Source organism: Heterocephalus glaber, unplaced genomic scaffold, assembly GCF_053883595.1.
Source record: "Heterocephalus glaber isolate CG9 unplaced genomic scaffold, H.glaber_assembly_v1.0 deba00001577, whole genome shotgun sequence".
Taxonomy (NCBI): Eukaryota; Metazoa; Chordata; class Mammalia; order Rodentia; family Bathyergidae; genus Heterocephalus; species Heterocephalus glaber.
In genome coordinates, this window is record NW_028258358.1 from 5,407,424 (window position 1) to 5,423,533 (window position 16,110).

Sequence of the window (16,110 nt, forward strand, 5' to 3'; positions counted from 1 at the left end):
GTGTATTCTGATTTTGTGGGGTGGAACACTCTGTAAATATCTGTTAAGTTCATTTGTTCAAGAGTTCAATTGAGTTCTAGTATTTCATTACTTATTTTTTGTCTAGTTGATCTATCTGCTTGTGACAGTGAGGTGTTGATGTCCCCCACTACAATTGTATTAGTGCATATATGACTTTTCATGTCCGTTAGTATTTGTTTTATATACGTGGGCGCACTCGTGTTTGATGCATAGATATTTATGTTTGTCATCTCTTCCCCTTGGATTCTTCCCTTTACAAGGATGTAGTGTCCTTCTTTGTCTCTCTTAATCAGTGTTGGTTTGAAAGATACTTGATCTGCAAAGACGATAGCTGCTCCTCCTTTTTTTTCAGGTTCCCGTTGCATGGAGTATTGTTTTGCACCCTTTAACTTTCAGTCTATGAGTTTCCTTTTGAATTAAGTGTGTTTCTTGTATGCAGCATATTGTTGGATTTTGCTTCTTGACTCATTCTGCCAGTCTATTTCTTTGATTGGTGAATTAAGACCATTAAGTTGATGGTTATAACTGAAATGTATTCACTTGTCATTGCCATGACTTTTTCTTCTTGTTGCATTCTCCCCCTTTACATTTAATTTCTTGTCATGCCAGATGGGTTCATTCTGCTTTGCTTCCTGGGGTTGTGATCCTCAATGTCTGTTCCTAGGATATTGTGTAAAATTCTTTGGAGTGCTGGTTTGGTATTCACGAAGTTCCTGAGGTGCTCTTTTTCATGAAAGTATCTTCTTTCTCCTTCCATTTTGAAAGATAGTTTTGCAGGGCACATTATTCTGGGTTGGACGCTGTTTTCTTTTAGGGCTTGGAATGTGTCACTCCAAGCTCTTCTTGCCTTGATGGTTTGTGTTGAGAGGTCTGCTGTGATTCTGATGGGCTTTCCTTTGTATGTGATTTGTTTCTTTTCTCTGACTGCTTGGAGAACTTTGTTCTTCTGTTGTGTTTCTGGAATCTTAACAATTATGTGCTGATGTGTAGATTTTTTTTGATCAAGGCTATTTGGAGTCCTATGTGCCTCACTTATCTGTATGTCAAACTCTTTTCCCCTGCTTGGGAAGTTTTCTTCCATTATTTCTGTGAAGAGATTTTTTTATGTCATGTGCACTCTCTCCTGTTTTTTGATTGACTCCAATCAGTCTTATGTCATTCTTCTTTGCATTATCTAGCAGCTGCTGGATTGGTTTCTCATGTTCCCTTATAATTTTGAAGCAATTTTTATTTTCCTGGTCCTTAATTGCAGTATTATCTTCTATATCTGAAATTCTGTCCTCACATTGGATCCTTCTGCTGTGTAGACTTTCAGTGGAGTTTTTCATGTCCTGAAAATCTATTTGCATCTGTTTTATGGATTCCATTTCTTTCCTATGTTGGGATTCCATCATGTTCCTAAGCTCCTCTCTAGATTTATTAATCATGTCTTGCACTAGGAGCACAATCTCTGCTGATATCTGAGAAATTATTTCTGATTTCATTTTTTCCAGATCCCCTTTTGTTGCCAGTTCAGTGGGTCCAGGTTGTTGAGTATCAGAGTGTTCCATCTCATTTCCCTTTGAGGTTGCTGTAAGTGATCTGGAAGTCTGGTGTTGAGACTTATTTAGATGTTCTCTCATTTTGACTGGGGGCGGGCTGTTGGCACCTACCTCCTCTGAGCTAGGAGAGGTGGGACAGGGGCCAGGAGCAGTGGTAGGGATGGTGGCCCAAAAGCCCTTTCCTCTGGGCTGGGAGCAGCAGGAGGCCTGGTGGCCAGGAAGCCCCTTCCTCTGGACCAGGAGCAGTGGGATGGCGGCTCAGTAGCCCCTACCTCTGGGCCGGGAGTGCCCGGACTCGGTACCATGGTCTGGTGGTCCAGTGTCCTCTGCATCTTTGTAGTGTGGAACCCGGTGGCTGTACAGAGGAGTGGGGGTGGGGGTGCCCAGCGTTTTGTTGCTGGGGCGTGGGCTGATTTGGCATGTTCCATGGGACTCAGGACCTCGGTTGGGTGTGCGTAGGCCTGCCTGTCTGCAGCAGGCTGATTCCATGTGTTCTGCGCAACTCTAAAGCAATTTTTCTTTTCCTGGTCACTAATTGAAATCTTTTCTTCTTTATCTGATATTCTATCCTCACATTGGTTCATTCTGCTGCACAGACTTTCGATGGAGCTTTTAATCCCCTGGAAATCTGTTTGCATTTGTTTTATGGATTCCATTTATTTCCTATGTTGGGATTTCATCATGTTCCTCAGGTCCTCTATGTTTTTATCTGTGTCCTCTCTAGATTTATTAATCATGTCTTGCACCAAGAGCAAAATCTTTGCTGTTATCTGAGTAATTATTTCTGATTTTATTTTTCCCAGATCTTCTTTTGTTGCCAGTTCAGAGAGTCCATGTGGTTGAGAATCAGATTGTTCCATTTTGTTTCCCTTTGGGGTTGCTATAGGTGTTCCAGAAGTCTGTTTTTGTGACTTGTTTACTTGTCTTCTCTTTTCCACTGGGGTGGGTGATTCTGGTGCCCATGCAGCTCACCTTCTCTGCCCTAGGAGCTTGGGATGGCTGCGGGGGAGCTTCCTTCCAGGTTCTGGGACTGGCTCACCTTCTCTGCCCTAGGAGTTTGGGATGGTGGCAGGGTAACTTCCTTTTGGGTTCTGGGACTAGTTCACCTTCTCTATATACTGTGGAATTCTGAGGTGTGATTTATCAAGTAATCCCTTTGAGCTCTTGGAATACATCTAAGACAATGACAGTTATGGAATTTGAATAATTTTTTTCCTTAAATTCTTTTATTGGTACATTTTAGGTATACAATACATTTATATTTATCATTGGGTACTTGTACCTGTACATGATATATCTTTGTTCTTATTTTTCCCCATTCCCTGTCCTCCCTTCACCCTCTCCACCCTTCCCTATTTACAAAGACTGTGTTTGAAAGCATAAATAAGGATTAAAATGAATTTGAATAATTTTATAGTGTCTTTGAGCAATTACAAATAATTTTTCAGACAGATTCTTATAAAATTGCAATGAAACCAGCTCAATGTTCTTTAAAACTATTTACAGTATTTTGGCGAAGCCCAACCGACCTCCAATGCTGCTTGACAAAGTTCCAGCTGGGGGAAAGAAAGGGTGGAACACATTGTACCCTCATTTTTTTTTTTTTCTTGCCATAATGTTTATAATTGTTCCTCTGGTCACAGGAGTCATTGTGTTCGTGACTAACAACAAACTCTCCTTGAGGCTAATTGGCAATGATATATTGAAATTTGATCTGGCTCAAAAGTCTCAAATTCCAGTTTCTCTTAGTTCTATTGCCACATCCACTCCTAAAGAAACCTCTCTTAAAACCCCCGCTGTTTTCCCACTACTATTACTCCCTCTCTTATTGCTGACATTCTTTTTACTAAAGGGTCTTATAAAGAGATTGAAAGAACAGACTTTAGATGTAAGAAATAGTGGGAAATGGGAAATAAAAAGAATGTTAAAACAGGTAAATGCATTAAGGAGGAAAATTACTCAATATTTCTCAAAGTGCTGTAAATATCTCCTGCTCATGGACTATGAACCCAAATGACATTTAGTTAAGATGAATAGAGCCAAGAGCAAACTATATTAACCATTGTGCAATTTCTCAAGGGCTAGCTGGTGACCACAAGTTTGGCATTTAATTTGATTAAGTTACTTTCCGTTCTGCTTAGATATGGGACAATGAGGGAACAATTGTAATTTTTAAGAAATGTATTCATGATGTTCAATGATATGAATCAGCTTAGAAAAAATATACTGTTTAACAAAAATAACCTTTACCTCATCAGATATTGCTAAGGCAACATGTTCCACCCAATGCCTCTTCGCTATTGCTTAAAGATATAAAAATAAATCAGACCCTGAGACTCCTCAGAGGGAACCTGAACATTGCTTGTGAAGGTTCTTTTCTCATCGCCGGCCCAGGACATCTCCCCTTCCTACCCTACATCTACTGCGGCTGGTCCGCGGCAGTATTTTTACTTTGGTTACATGTACTGGGCTTGTCTTTCTGCCCAATATTTAATGTCCATTCTTTTCATCATTTTCTACTTTAACTTTCCTATCTTTTGTTTACATTTAATATTCAGTGACTTCACAGAAATTGTTCTTTCTCTTTGGAAGACTTCCCTCCTTGCTGGAAATCTCATCCATCAAGGGTCTCATCTAAAACATTTACTCTAGTAGATAAATTCTAAATATCCTGAGCTTGCTCATTAGTAGCCACAAATGAAGTGAAGAAATGAGCTTGCTCTTTCTTTCTTTCTTTCTTTCTTTCTTTCTTTCTTTCTTTCTTCTTTTTCTCTTTTTTAATGTATGAGACAAACATAGGTTAAAACTTCTATAGTTTTGTTTGGCAGCTTTAGGAAAAAGAATACCAAAATTTGAATACAAAAATACAAGCAAGGCACCATACAAGTGATGGGCCTTGAGCCTTGAGGCACGGTGCTTAATATTGGGACATGATAGAGAAAACAACAATCTTTGGTTCTTACTCTTAGCTGTATTTTAGACAGTATGTGCTCCTGACTGGATAGAAATTGCACTGCCCTACAAGTACTATTAACGAGACTTTGAGTAAGAGAATGAATCCAAGACAGTTGTCTTCTTTTTATGTTTTTCAGGTACAGCACCACACATTTATTAAAATTAAGGTCTACTTGTAGGTATGTTCAATGTTATGAGGCCTAGTTGTATGTAGGTTCAGCCTGATGATATAATTTAATGGGAAAAACAACAGAAAGCCCTTCCGGTGAAGATGAGAAGCTTGAAAGAAATATCTACACCAAGGCAAGGATCAAAACCGAAACAAGAAGAAATGCTAACACATACATTGTTTGAGCTCCTGAAATTATAACCAACTATTGTGCCTCAATGTCTATTCACTTTTTAGTTGTATTTTCTTTATTCACCAAAGCAAGTCTTTGGCTGTGCTGACCTAAGATAACAAATCTACCCTTTAGCTTCATCTGTCTTATTGGAAAACTGACCAGTGTTTTCTGAAATCAATATACTTTTGCTTTTGAATCCATCAGAACACACTGAACAATTTTGAGTCCTGAGGTAATTTCCTATTTTCCCACAATAAATGGAATCTCAAATACCCTAAACATGAGAGTACCGCTCATTGTTTTTATTAAGCTTAATTGGAAAACTTATTCTAAAATAATATTCAGGGAAACAACAGCTAGGTCAGAATGACACATTAGTGACATGTGAAAATATAACAAGAGAAAAAATTACTGTCAGTAGAGGTGAGGAAAAAAATAAAACCTGTCAGAGGGTGATGTTGAAACAATTTTCTGCTGTGGGTCTGAAGTGAAAGGTCACTCTAATGATTGCGTTTCTGCCTAACATAGAAAAACCTCCCAGACGTTAAGAAACACTCATCAAAACACAGAATTTTGAGTCTATTAAATCACAGTCTAGGAGTAGAGGAAGATGTCCAAATATAAGCTGTATCTATTTTGACTTAAAGGAAAGAGACCATTTAAAATTAAAAATTCATTCACAGTAATTTCATACAAGATTAAATTTTACTTAGTTAACATGTAAATAATTTCAAGAACAAAATCCTAAAATAGTATTTATATCACAATTTGCTATATGATATGAAGAATTATATTAATTTAAAACAAAATTTCTCAATGTATTATATACTCTAGGTAACCAAAAAACAACTTGAATGATGAGTTCCTTCAAATGTTTAGCAAATGTAAAATGAATACATTAAAAGGAAAAGGAAAAATGGAATGTAATTATTTCATATTCAAATAATTTTAAGAAATTTCCGGACCAGGGATTTAGCTCAATGGTGCTGCTGCAGCCTGTCTTGCAAACAAATGCCCAAGTTTGATCCCTGGTACAAAAAAAAGAAAAAATAAATTTCTTTTTCAAAACTTGTAGCTAAGATCAGATAAAAAGTTAGCTTAATAATGTATTAATTTCTTCTCCTGTCCCTATCAGTACAGTATTTCTGGAAACCTAAGAGCAGTTTTAAGTGCTTCTTAGGTAGTTTCTAGAGAGATTGTAGGATTAATAGGCCATAGAAAATTTTAACTGTTTTTTTCATTCCTGTGGATTAGCTTCCCAAAGTAGCAGTGATGACAAGATTCTAGGTTTTTCCTCAAAAATTGTAGTTAAAAGAAATCTTGCAGGAATTTTTAGAGATATTATTTGATACTGAGGGTGGGATTAGTGCAAAGTTTAATAGGGAAAGTTATAGAGCAGCAAAGAATGTTTACCAAACACAAAAGGAAACTAGATTGTCAGGTCACTATCTGGTTTGGCTTTATATGATTCTATTCCATCTTTCCTTTCTTATCAAATTGAAATTCCATCTTATTCCAGAAAGAATGGCTATCATCAAGAAATCAAATAGCAAATACCCATAAGGCCCAAAGAAAATGGAACACTTCTATATTGTTGATGGGAATGTAAACTAGTGCAACTACTATGAACATCAGTACACAGATTACTTAAAAATAAAAAACAACTAGAAATTTCATTGGACTAGGCCATTGGCCTTCTAGGTATCTTCCCCAAAGATTAAAGAAATCATATTTCAGTGATATATGTATACTCATGTTTATAGCAGCACAACTCATAATAGCTAAATTTTGGAAGTGGCCTCTACATCCCTTAACAGATAAATGGAAAGAATACGTGATATTTATACACAGTGGAATGGTCTGCCATTAAGAAGGATATTATATTTGAGTCATGTGTAGGAAAATGAATGTACCTTGAAACACTAATATTAAGTAAGGTAAATCAGACATAAGAAACTCAAATCATAAATAATTGAAAGAGAAAAATAAAAGGTAGATGTAGGGAAGGGGTAGGGAGGGAAGAGGAAGTAAAAAGTATTATTAAGATGTATTATGTACATGTACCAAATTGTCTTGATGAATGTAATCATCACATATAGTAAACAAGTACCAATAAAATTTTAAAAATATATGTTGAATTGGATAAATGAAAATGTAGTGCACTATTAAGAAAGAATAAACTACAAAGACAATTATGTTATCTTATTAAGTGCTCAATTTCAGTACATAATAAATGGAACTAAGGGAAACAGAAGTTAATGAAGAAGAAAAATAATCAAAGCTTCTGTTTCCTCATTTGATTAAAATAAAAACAAACCTAGTAATGACACTAAGCAAAAGCTAAGACAAGATGAAACTAATATTAAAACTAACATACATATAAGGTTAAGAGGATAAAAATAGAAAAGGAGCTTATGACAATCTGAAATCAAGAAATTATGCTTCTAGTTTTGAATGATAGGTACAACAGATAAATATATGCTAGATTCTCCATTAGTATTATGATGTTGTTGTGCCAAAATAAGATTCATATAATAATTAAAAGTATGAAATAATTCATAGACCAACAGAGATACAAAATTATAGGTAGAATGTGGAATATAGTTAAACATTAAAGAAATGCAACATGAACAAGTAGATTGATTTCAGATATTAATATAATGTATGGTTGGACTATTTATATAAATTACCACATGAATACAACATCTATGGTGAAATTTAATAAAATACAAAACGAATGCTGACTTTTAAAACATAAATTTTTTATGGAGAAAACTGACAAAAATACTTCTAACACTACATAGTATGTATCTTTAATAACTAATGAAATCACACTATAAACATTAGGATATTCTCTAATTATAGGACATAGAGTACACCTTACTTCCAAAGTTGATGTTATTGTTCTAAACCTAAAAACAATATCATAACAAAAAGTAAACAAAAATAAGCAAAATAGGAACATTTTAATATGAAATATAAATATTAATATTAAGTAATTATACATATAAATATTAAGGGTATTATAAATATGAATTTTATACATTAAATATATTAAAATATATAAATATATATATAAAGTAGGCTGAGAAAAAATCTTTATTAGTTTATTATTTATTTCTTGCCTTTTTAGAAAAATTTTATAGTAAATTAAAAAATAAATAGAATTAACGTAAATTTAGTAAGAAAGTGATTATAAGCACATATATTAACAATATATAAACACATATAATGTAAAAACATTTTAAATTATAAAACAATCTATGCCAAAAACATAAACCAGTAAGAATGTGATTTTAAAAAGTAAAAGTATGGTCATGTTCTCAGGAGAAAACATTTCAAATTTAATGACCCACATCCTCCTCAAATTAATACGTTAATATTTATTTACAGCAAAAATGCTAAAGCGATTATTCGGGATAGTTTGTATAAAATATAAGAAATTTATAATAAAGTTCAAAAGAGGGAATGCAGATGATAGCTAACTAAGAAAAGATATGAAATCAATGAATATATAATGTACTATATTTGTGTCCATTAATATCTATATATTCATATATGGTGTCTTGATTCAATTTATGTTTCTAAAATTATATATTATAAACGTATGTTTATATATATCACGATCTATATACTAACAATAATATAGCATAATATATGTTACAAAAGGGGCAATCTAAACATAGAGGGAAGGTTTAAATACAAAAACATTACAGGAAAAAGCACATTGTCATTAATCCCCGCAAAATATCCCCCTTGCTTCAAACACACTTAGCCTACCATCCTTGTCACTTTTTAAAGTAATTATAGAAGTCCTCTTTTGTTATTGTTTTATAAGATATGATAAAAAATAAGGTCAGCACTGCTATGCAGTGTCATCCAACAGAAAGCAGGCTCAATGTAAACTAGATATACTGCAAACATATACTAACAAAAATAAATTTTAAAAATATTTTGATGGCTTTTTATTCACCATTTTTAACAGGTTTGTCATCTTGTGACTTCTGGTTCTTCCACAGATTCAAAATGACTATGAAATGTGAACATTTTCAAACAATTCATAAAGGAAGCCATGAAAATACATCTGAAGACTCTCATGAAAAAGAATATCTGGAACTGCTTCAAAAGGTGGAAAGATTGGGGGATACCCAAGTTCAAAGTGAGGGAGAGTATTTTGAAAGGGATTAATTGGAACGTGTCTTTTACAATAATAATTTTTATTTAAACATACACAGTATTGAAACTGCACATTTTCCGATCTATCTATGTATCTATCTATCTGAATGATTTAGAAACTATAATCTATAATTTTAAATATATTGTAGAAATTAGTGAAGTTTAAAGGAGCCCAATCCCTGTGAAAGCTTAAAGAAAAATAAGTAGCTACAAATACATTAATACAACATTCATGTAACAAAATGACATTCATGTATTCAATTAGGAGAAAGAGGAAGTCAGCAAGACGTTGGAATAAATTTTCCAGCACCAGTCCCCCCACAGACATATCAGTTTAAATAATAAAAATAATGAGTTTAATCAATGAAAATAGCTTCACAACAGCTAAAGAAATAGAGATTCCAGCATCTGGATGTTGCGTAAAAATAAGAGAAGGCACCTTGTAAAGAGTAGGGATGATGTGTTACATCATCTATGTCATCCTTTCCCCATCAGCAAGTAGCAAAGCATGAAGAGAAATATCACCAAGTAGGCAGACTCTCACTGCCTCTGACTGCAGGGCAGGACCCTGGGTCCCCAGGCCTGAATTGGAGCAGGCTGGACTGCAGACATCCAGACTTGCCAGGTGTGACAGTCTTCAATCTGACATTGCCGAGCGTACCCCAGCATTAATGAGATTGAGAAATTTGCATTCATATAGTGTTCCAAGATTTTTGGAGGATGATCTGGCAATAGGAAACTGACATGTATATTAGTTTTTAGTCTAGGGAGTATATTTCTAAGTGTTCAGCCTGAAAAAACTTTTGTGTCCATGAAGTGTACATACAATGATGTTCAAAGTTAGCTTTTTGCAATTTTGGGAAACTATAAACATAAACATTCATAAATTGAATTATTTAATAAAAATTACCAGGTACTAGTTACATTTAATTTAGTTTGATAGTTTGCATTAGTGGAATGCTCTACAGCTATACAAAATGCTTATTAATAATTGAGGTGAGAAATTATTTGTTTTTTAACATTGTTCTATTCTAGTAGCTGTATACACACATTAACATATATTAAGAAAAAATAGGTTTTTAAAAGTCATTCATTGTAATTAAGTTGGATAGAGCAATCAATTTAATATTTATTTAATATAGTCACTCTGTAGTAAGCTTAAGGATACAATAATGAATGAAACAGCCAAAATCCTGGCATTAATATATATCTCAGTGGAAAGAAACACAAAGCAATAGCATAAGCGATTTCAAGAACAGTGAATAAACACTGTTTGGAATAATGTGCACAATGAAATATTTTCAATGAGATTGGCATTGATATTTCTCCATGTGGGTAAATTTTGAGCTGAAATCTAATTATGACTAGAATGCAGGCATATAAAAAATAATATGAATGTGAACTGCAACTCAGGCAAAGGAAAAACACATTCAAAGTCACTTAGTTGGGTTAGGTCTTGGCATATTTGGAGCACAGATTTTGAAAAGGGCAATTTGGCTGGCAATGACCAAAACAAACAAACAAAAGTAAATAAAAGGGAAAAAAAAGTGGATAAAAAGAAAACTCAATGGGTCCCTTTAAATAGAGATTTGCATTGTAGTCTAATTGTACTGAAATCCTTGCATAGGACCAACTTACTACATTTAAACAAGGATTGCTCTGAGAACATTGACAAATGGACTTCAGGGAAAGGAGAAGTAGGGAGACCACACTACAATCATTTGTTCTTGTCTGGGCAGAATGTGTTATTAAGTTTGCTTAGAGCCATGCCCCCTGAAAATGAAAAGGGGTGGTGCCTGCCACCCTGACCATCTGTTATGTAGAATCTGGAGACATTTTTTCTTGTCATCCTGAGGCATAGTGGTTGGGAGTGCTTTTGGCATCTAGTGGATAGTCCAGATGCGGTCAAACACTCTACAACTCATAGGACAAAACTCTACCCGAAACAAATAATTTTTAGCACTGGATATGCTTGAAGAGTAGAATAGAGTAGAATACACACACACACACACACACACACACACAAACACACACACACACATTAGGTTTCTGTTTTGTATGGAGAGAGCACCAGTCTATTTGTCAATTAACGGTGATGACTAAAATTCTAGAGCAACAGAAATTTAAAATAAATCTAGGGGTGTAGACCAGTAGTTAAGTAATTGCTTAGTGTGAACATAGCTCTGAGTTTGATCCCAATATCACAAAAAAATCCTTAAATATATTAAAATGTTGTCTTTTTTTATCCACCCAGCCTAATTTTTTTATTTTTTTTGGTTCCAGGGATCGAACTCAGGACCTTCTGCTTGCGAGGCAGGCAGCAGAACCACTGAGCTAAATCCCCAGCCCAACTTACTGTTATATTAAAAAGAATATTTACTCAATTATCACCCTGTAAAAAATAAAGAAAAACCTACTCACTTGCCATTCAGTGCTGCTACACCAACCGTGCTCCGAGCGATCGACATACTGGCCACAAATGTCCACTGCTGGCTCTGAGGATCCCACCTCTCCACTGTGTTCAGATAGCTCCAGCCATCATGGCCTCCAACAGCATAAATAGGCCCTTCAAGCACTGTCACACCTGAAACATTGGAGAAGTTGACATTGTGCTTACAGTTATCAATATCAGAGTGTATCCTTAAAAATCTGTTAAGAGGATATATCTCATGCATGTGTTCTTATCACAATAAAATAAAAATCAAATTTGAATATGCTAAATGAATTTCATTCACAAAGATCTCTTTAAAATCAAATTAACAATACAAACTACTATTTCATTGAGCATAGATTCCAGTTAGTAAATAATTGCAATAAGGTACAAACCACTATTGAACACATCATTCCAGTAAAGTGAAAACAAAATTTAGACCCAAAAATAAATTTTATCACCTTTGTGCCTTATGAAAGAAATTTGAATCTATTATTTATATGACCAAATGCAAAAGCAAATCTTAAAATCAAAGATGATATATTCTTGTGCCTCAGTTTTGAAACTAATTTCTGCAGTAAAGTTTACTTCCTCATTTTAGGCAATGGTACATTAAAATCAATGAAATATCAGTTTGAATTTCAAGGGGCTGTGTCTTGTGTTTTGCCTTCCTAATAACATCATAATAAACTTACCTGTAACTTAGAGAATATGACATCAATCATATTATTAATGGAAATCATTAAACAAAAGCAATTACAACCAACAAAATTAATAGTGAGATATCAGTGGGAGAATAGAATATAATTTATTTTTAAATTTTCTACTAAATTCACTTCTTCAGAGATGACTTTTCCTAAATCCTGAAGAGTTGCTAAATATTTAAATCACACATTACTATTAACTGAATTGATCTCTTTTTCTGCAAAGAAATTCTATTGACTATCTCCCCCAAAATAAAAAAAATTCAATATCTGATTTTCAACAACTCAGAAGTATCTGTGATGTTACTACACTTCCAAGGTGACAAGTTTATGCTTATTGATAGAGACATGATTCCCGGGTCAAAGAGGAAAGGCATTTTAGTATTTATAGAAACAGTAGTAGTCAAAGCATCACTAATTTTTGAGATTTTTGCTTTGGCTTTTTGCTGGCTCCTCAATCTCCAGTTCCCATGGGGTGAGCAAGATGACATTCAATATCCCCCCCTCTCAACTAAACTCTAGACAGCTTCTTCCTGCTTTTAGTGCACTGAGCAAATCATTTAACTGGCTCTTTGAGATGTAAGTCTTTTGAGTACAAGGAGAACAATGAAGGAGGGATGGAAGGTGGCACAGGGATAAATCTCTTCCAGACAGGAAGGGATCCAAGAGAACTCCAGTGAGAGGAGAGGGAGAGGGGAAGGGGAAGTAAGCAGAATAAAGATATGCCATGTATAGGAACCTAATAACCTCAATGAATGTAAAAATTATAGATCAAGAACATGAGATAAGATTAATAATATCAACAAAAATGAAAATGTGGAAAGGGGATTTAGAGGAGGTGGGATCGATAGCAAAGGGGATCTAAAAAAAAGAACAAAGCTCTTTCATGTACATGTAGCCGCTCTCCAAGGTGATTGTAAACTTCATTACTGCAAACACGCACTAATAAGAAGATTTAAAACAACAAAACTTCGTGCCAGTTTTACAAAATAAGATTATATTAAGGATTTGAGAGGCATCATTTTGAAATGTAATTATCAAGAAATATAGTATCCCATTTCCTATTCTCTCTGGAGGGGTAGGAGCCTAACTTTAGTTAGCACCTTGCTCCAAATTATAAATGTAGCTATAGATATGAGGATAGAAAAAAGTTTACTTTTCTTTTAATGACATTTAGAAAATAGTTTATTTAGGACCACTCCCCTACCCACTTACCACAGTTCTGACAAACTACAGTTTTTATTTTATTTTACTTTAGCAGAATTTAGTTGAGCCACATTCTTGCCCCTTTTTGTATTGGAATAACATTCAGCAAAACCTTTATTACTACCTCTTTACCTGGCATAATTTCTGTTCTGAAGAAAGTCACCAACAACCAGAATTTAGCTCTAAGTCAGAAGAAGAGAAAGCAAAGAAACGTGGCAAGAATTGGAGAGAAAATCAAGAAAGTTTTGGTATCTGGAAACCAAGAGTTATAGAGTGTTTCTCGGAGGGAGGAATAACAATTCATTTCTAAATTTCTGACCAAGAACATGCTTCTATTCGTTTTGGAAATCATGAAGCAATTTCTATCACAGGAAAATAAATACATTTATTATGGCCATAAAACATATATGCCAATTATTATGAAAGGAGATGTTATCTATACCACTTTTTAAACACATACCTGCCTTTTACTTTGGAGAAAAGAATTCTGTCCTTCTAGTATTTTTCTATAATAAAATCCTTTCAAGTATAGCCAAGAACAAAGAGCAGTGACTTAACTTAAAAATGTGCAGAAATGTGAGACCAAGGAGAAATGTTTCCCTGCATCAATATGAAAAGTAGCAAAACATCTGATTTATGTATTCACTCATTTTATCAATGTTAATTGAATGACAATTTTGTGTCAGGAATTAATCTAGGCATCAATGACATAGTGGTGAACAAAGTACACAAAGTTCTTGTTCTCATTGAAATGTATATATTAATCAATGTTTAGCTAAAATGGAATAAGTACATTATCCAAAATAAATATGTCTGATTCAAATGGACTACACATTTATAATTTGATAAAGTAAAATGTAGCTGACAGAATAAAAATGCATTCATGCATATATATAATTTATGGGTTCTATGTTATATACACTAATAAACAACTGAGCAAATTAATGGCTACTGTTTTTGATCAATGTTTTTATATAGCAGTATTTAAAATCAAAAGACATACATTTTATTTATTTATTTATTTATTTATTTATTTATTTAGGTACTGGGGATCAAACTTGGGATCTTGCACTTGCGAGGCAGGCGGCGGAACCACTGAGCTAAATCCCTGGCCCAAGACATACATTTTAGATCTTATTCATTGGGCAGCTAGAAAAAGACTAGAGACTAGAAAAGATAAGACAATATAAACTTTGGAACTATATTCAAATGATATGAATATATCATACGGGATTTTCTGAGTGTAATATACAACTATTCACATGTATCCACAATAATTAAATATAAGGAGATGAAGAGTAAACATGGATAGAATATATACTTTAGATGCAATTGGGCACATTTGGATCTCATTATCTATGTGTTTTCTCTTGAGGAAATGATATTTATCTGAAAGGGTCACGCCATTGGCATGTTTTGAAATAATAAATTTGTATTTTTATTCTAAGAGTCAAATGAAATCACTGAAGAAAGATATAATTGCTATACATTTTTTTCTGGTTGTTTTTAGAGCAAATGGATGAGAGTTAGGTTAGGTGGCAACAGGAACAAAATTAGAAGCCAATTCCACTTATCCAAAATTAGAAGTTGGTAGCTCAAGCTAGTAGGTTAAAATGCACATAGAAAAAAAATTGAGATATATCCTGGAGGCCCTACTGTTGTTAATTGCGGGTAGACTGCCTGGTTATATGAATCAAAAGGATTAATTAAGGATAAATACATTTACTGAGCAACTGGGTGAATTTAGGGAGAGACTGAATTTGAAAATGTTTCAGGGGAAAATTCAAGAACATTACTCTGATATACCAATTTTAAGGAGACTGACATCTAAATGAAGTCATTAAATAGGCTACTTAATGTATGTCATTGAAGATCAAGTCAGTTTGGATATATTGGTATAAAATTTGGAATCATTACCAGTGAATAACATATATATAGTCATAGAACTAGATATGGTCAGTTAGGCAAATAGCATGAAAAATGAATGCAACAAAGACTAGAATCTAGTGTTAAGTAAGTACAATATTAGTTGTAAGAAAAAAAAAACAAAGGAGGAAAAAATGTAACGGATGGAGGGAGTAAAACCAGAAATTTTTGGTATTGGATACTCAGGGTAGAGAGTGTTTTTATGAGTGTTTGGATAATTATTTATTTTTATACTTCCAAATAATTACATGTTTTAGTTTGTTTCAGAAAGAAACAAATTATTATTGACTCTGAAAGAAGGTTCTTAAGCACCGCTGAACAAGTTTTAATCCATTTATGTTGATATCTAGTTATATATTTAAAAGCAACATCAGTCTGTGACATTTTTCTGGTCAGAGGTTATTTGACTCTATGGAAATGTTTCACTTTGAAATTACAACATGTAAAATTCAGAATATAGACAGTATGTTTAGTTTGATGATATTTTAACATAAGAATTCCTCCACATTATTGTCTTTACCTTGATTTCCCTTTTGAAAAAGTTTCTTATGAGACTTCCCAATCAAAATTTCTCCTCCTTCCAAGGAAACATTGCTTTGTTTTGTAAAATATTTTTCCGATTTGAGCATATAAATTAATATGTTTCTTATTGACCATTTTACTTTAAAGTAAAGTTTGTGAGATTTTTGTTCAGGAATTAGTTAAGATGGACACTTATTTTTCTTTGCATTTTGTTACACTGTATAAGTATGTCACTTTTATAGCTCCATTTTATTTTTGATGGAATTGTTTCCACTTTGAACATT

At 33.7% G+C, this 16,110-nt stretch overlaps 1 protein-coding gene across 1 annotated transcript in view; it reads right to left on the reverse strand.

Moving 5' to 3' along the window:
• Klhl1 (kelch like family member 1) overlaps positions 1-16,110 on the reverse strand; it is a 422,969-nt gene that overhangs the window by 23,906 nt on the left and 382,953 nt on the right. The window contains exon 8 of the mRNA XM_004844289.4: positions 11,459-11,621. Coding sequence (XP_004844346.2) covers positions 11,459-11,621 — 163 coding nt within the window. The remainder of the gene's footprint in view (positions 1-11,458; positions 11,622-16,110) is intronic.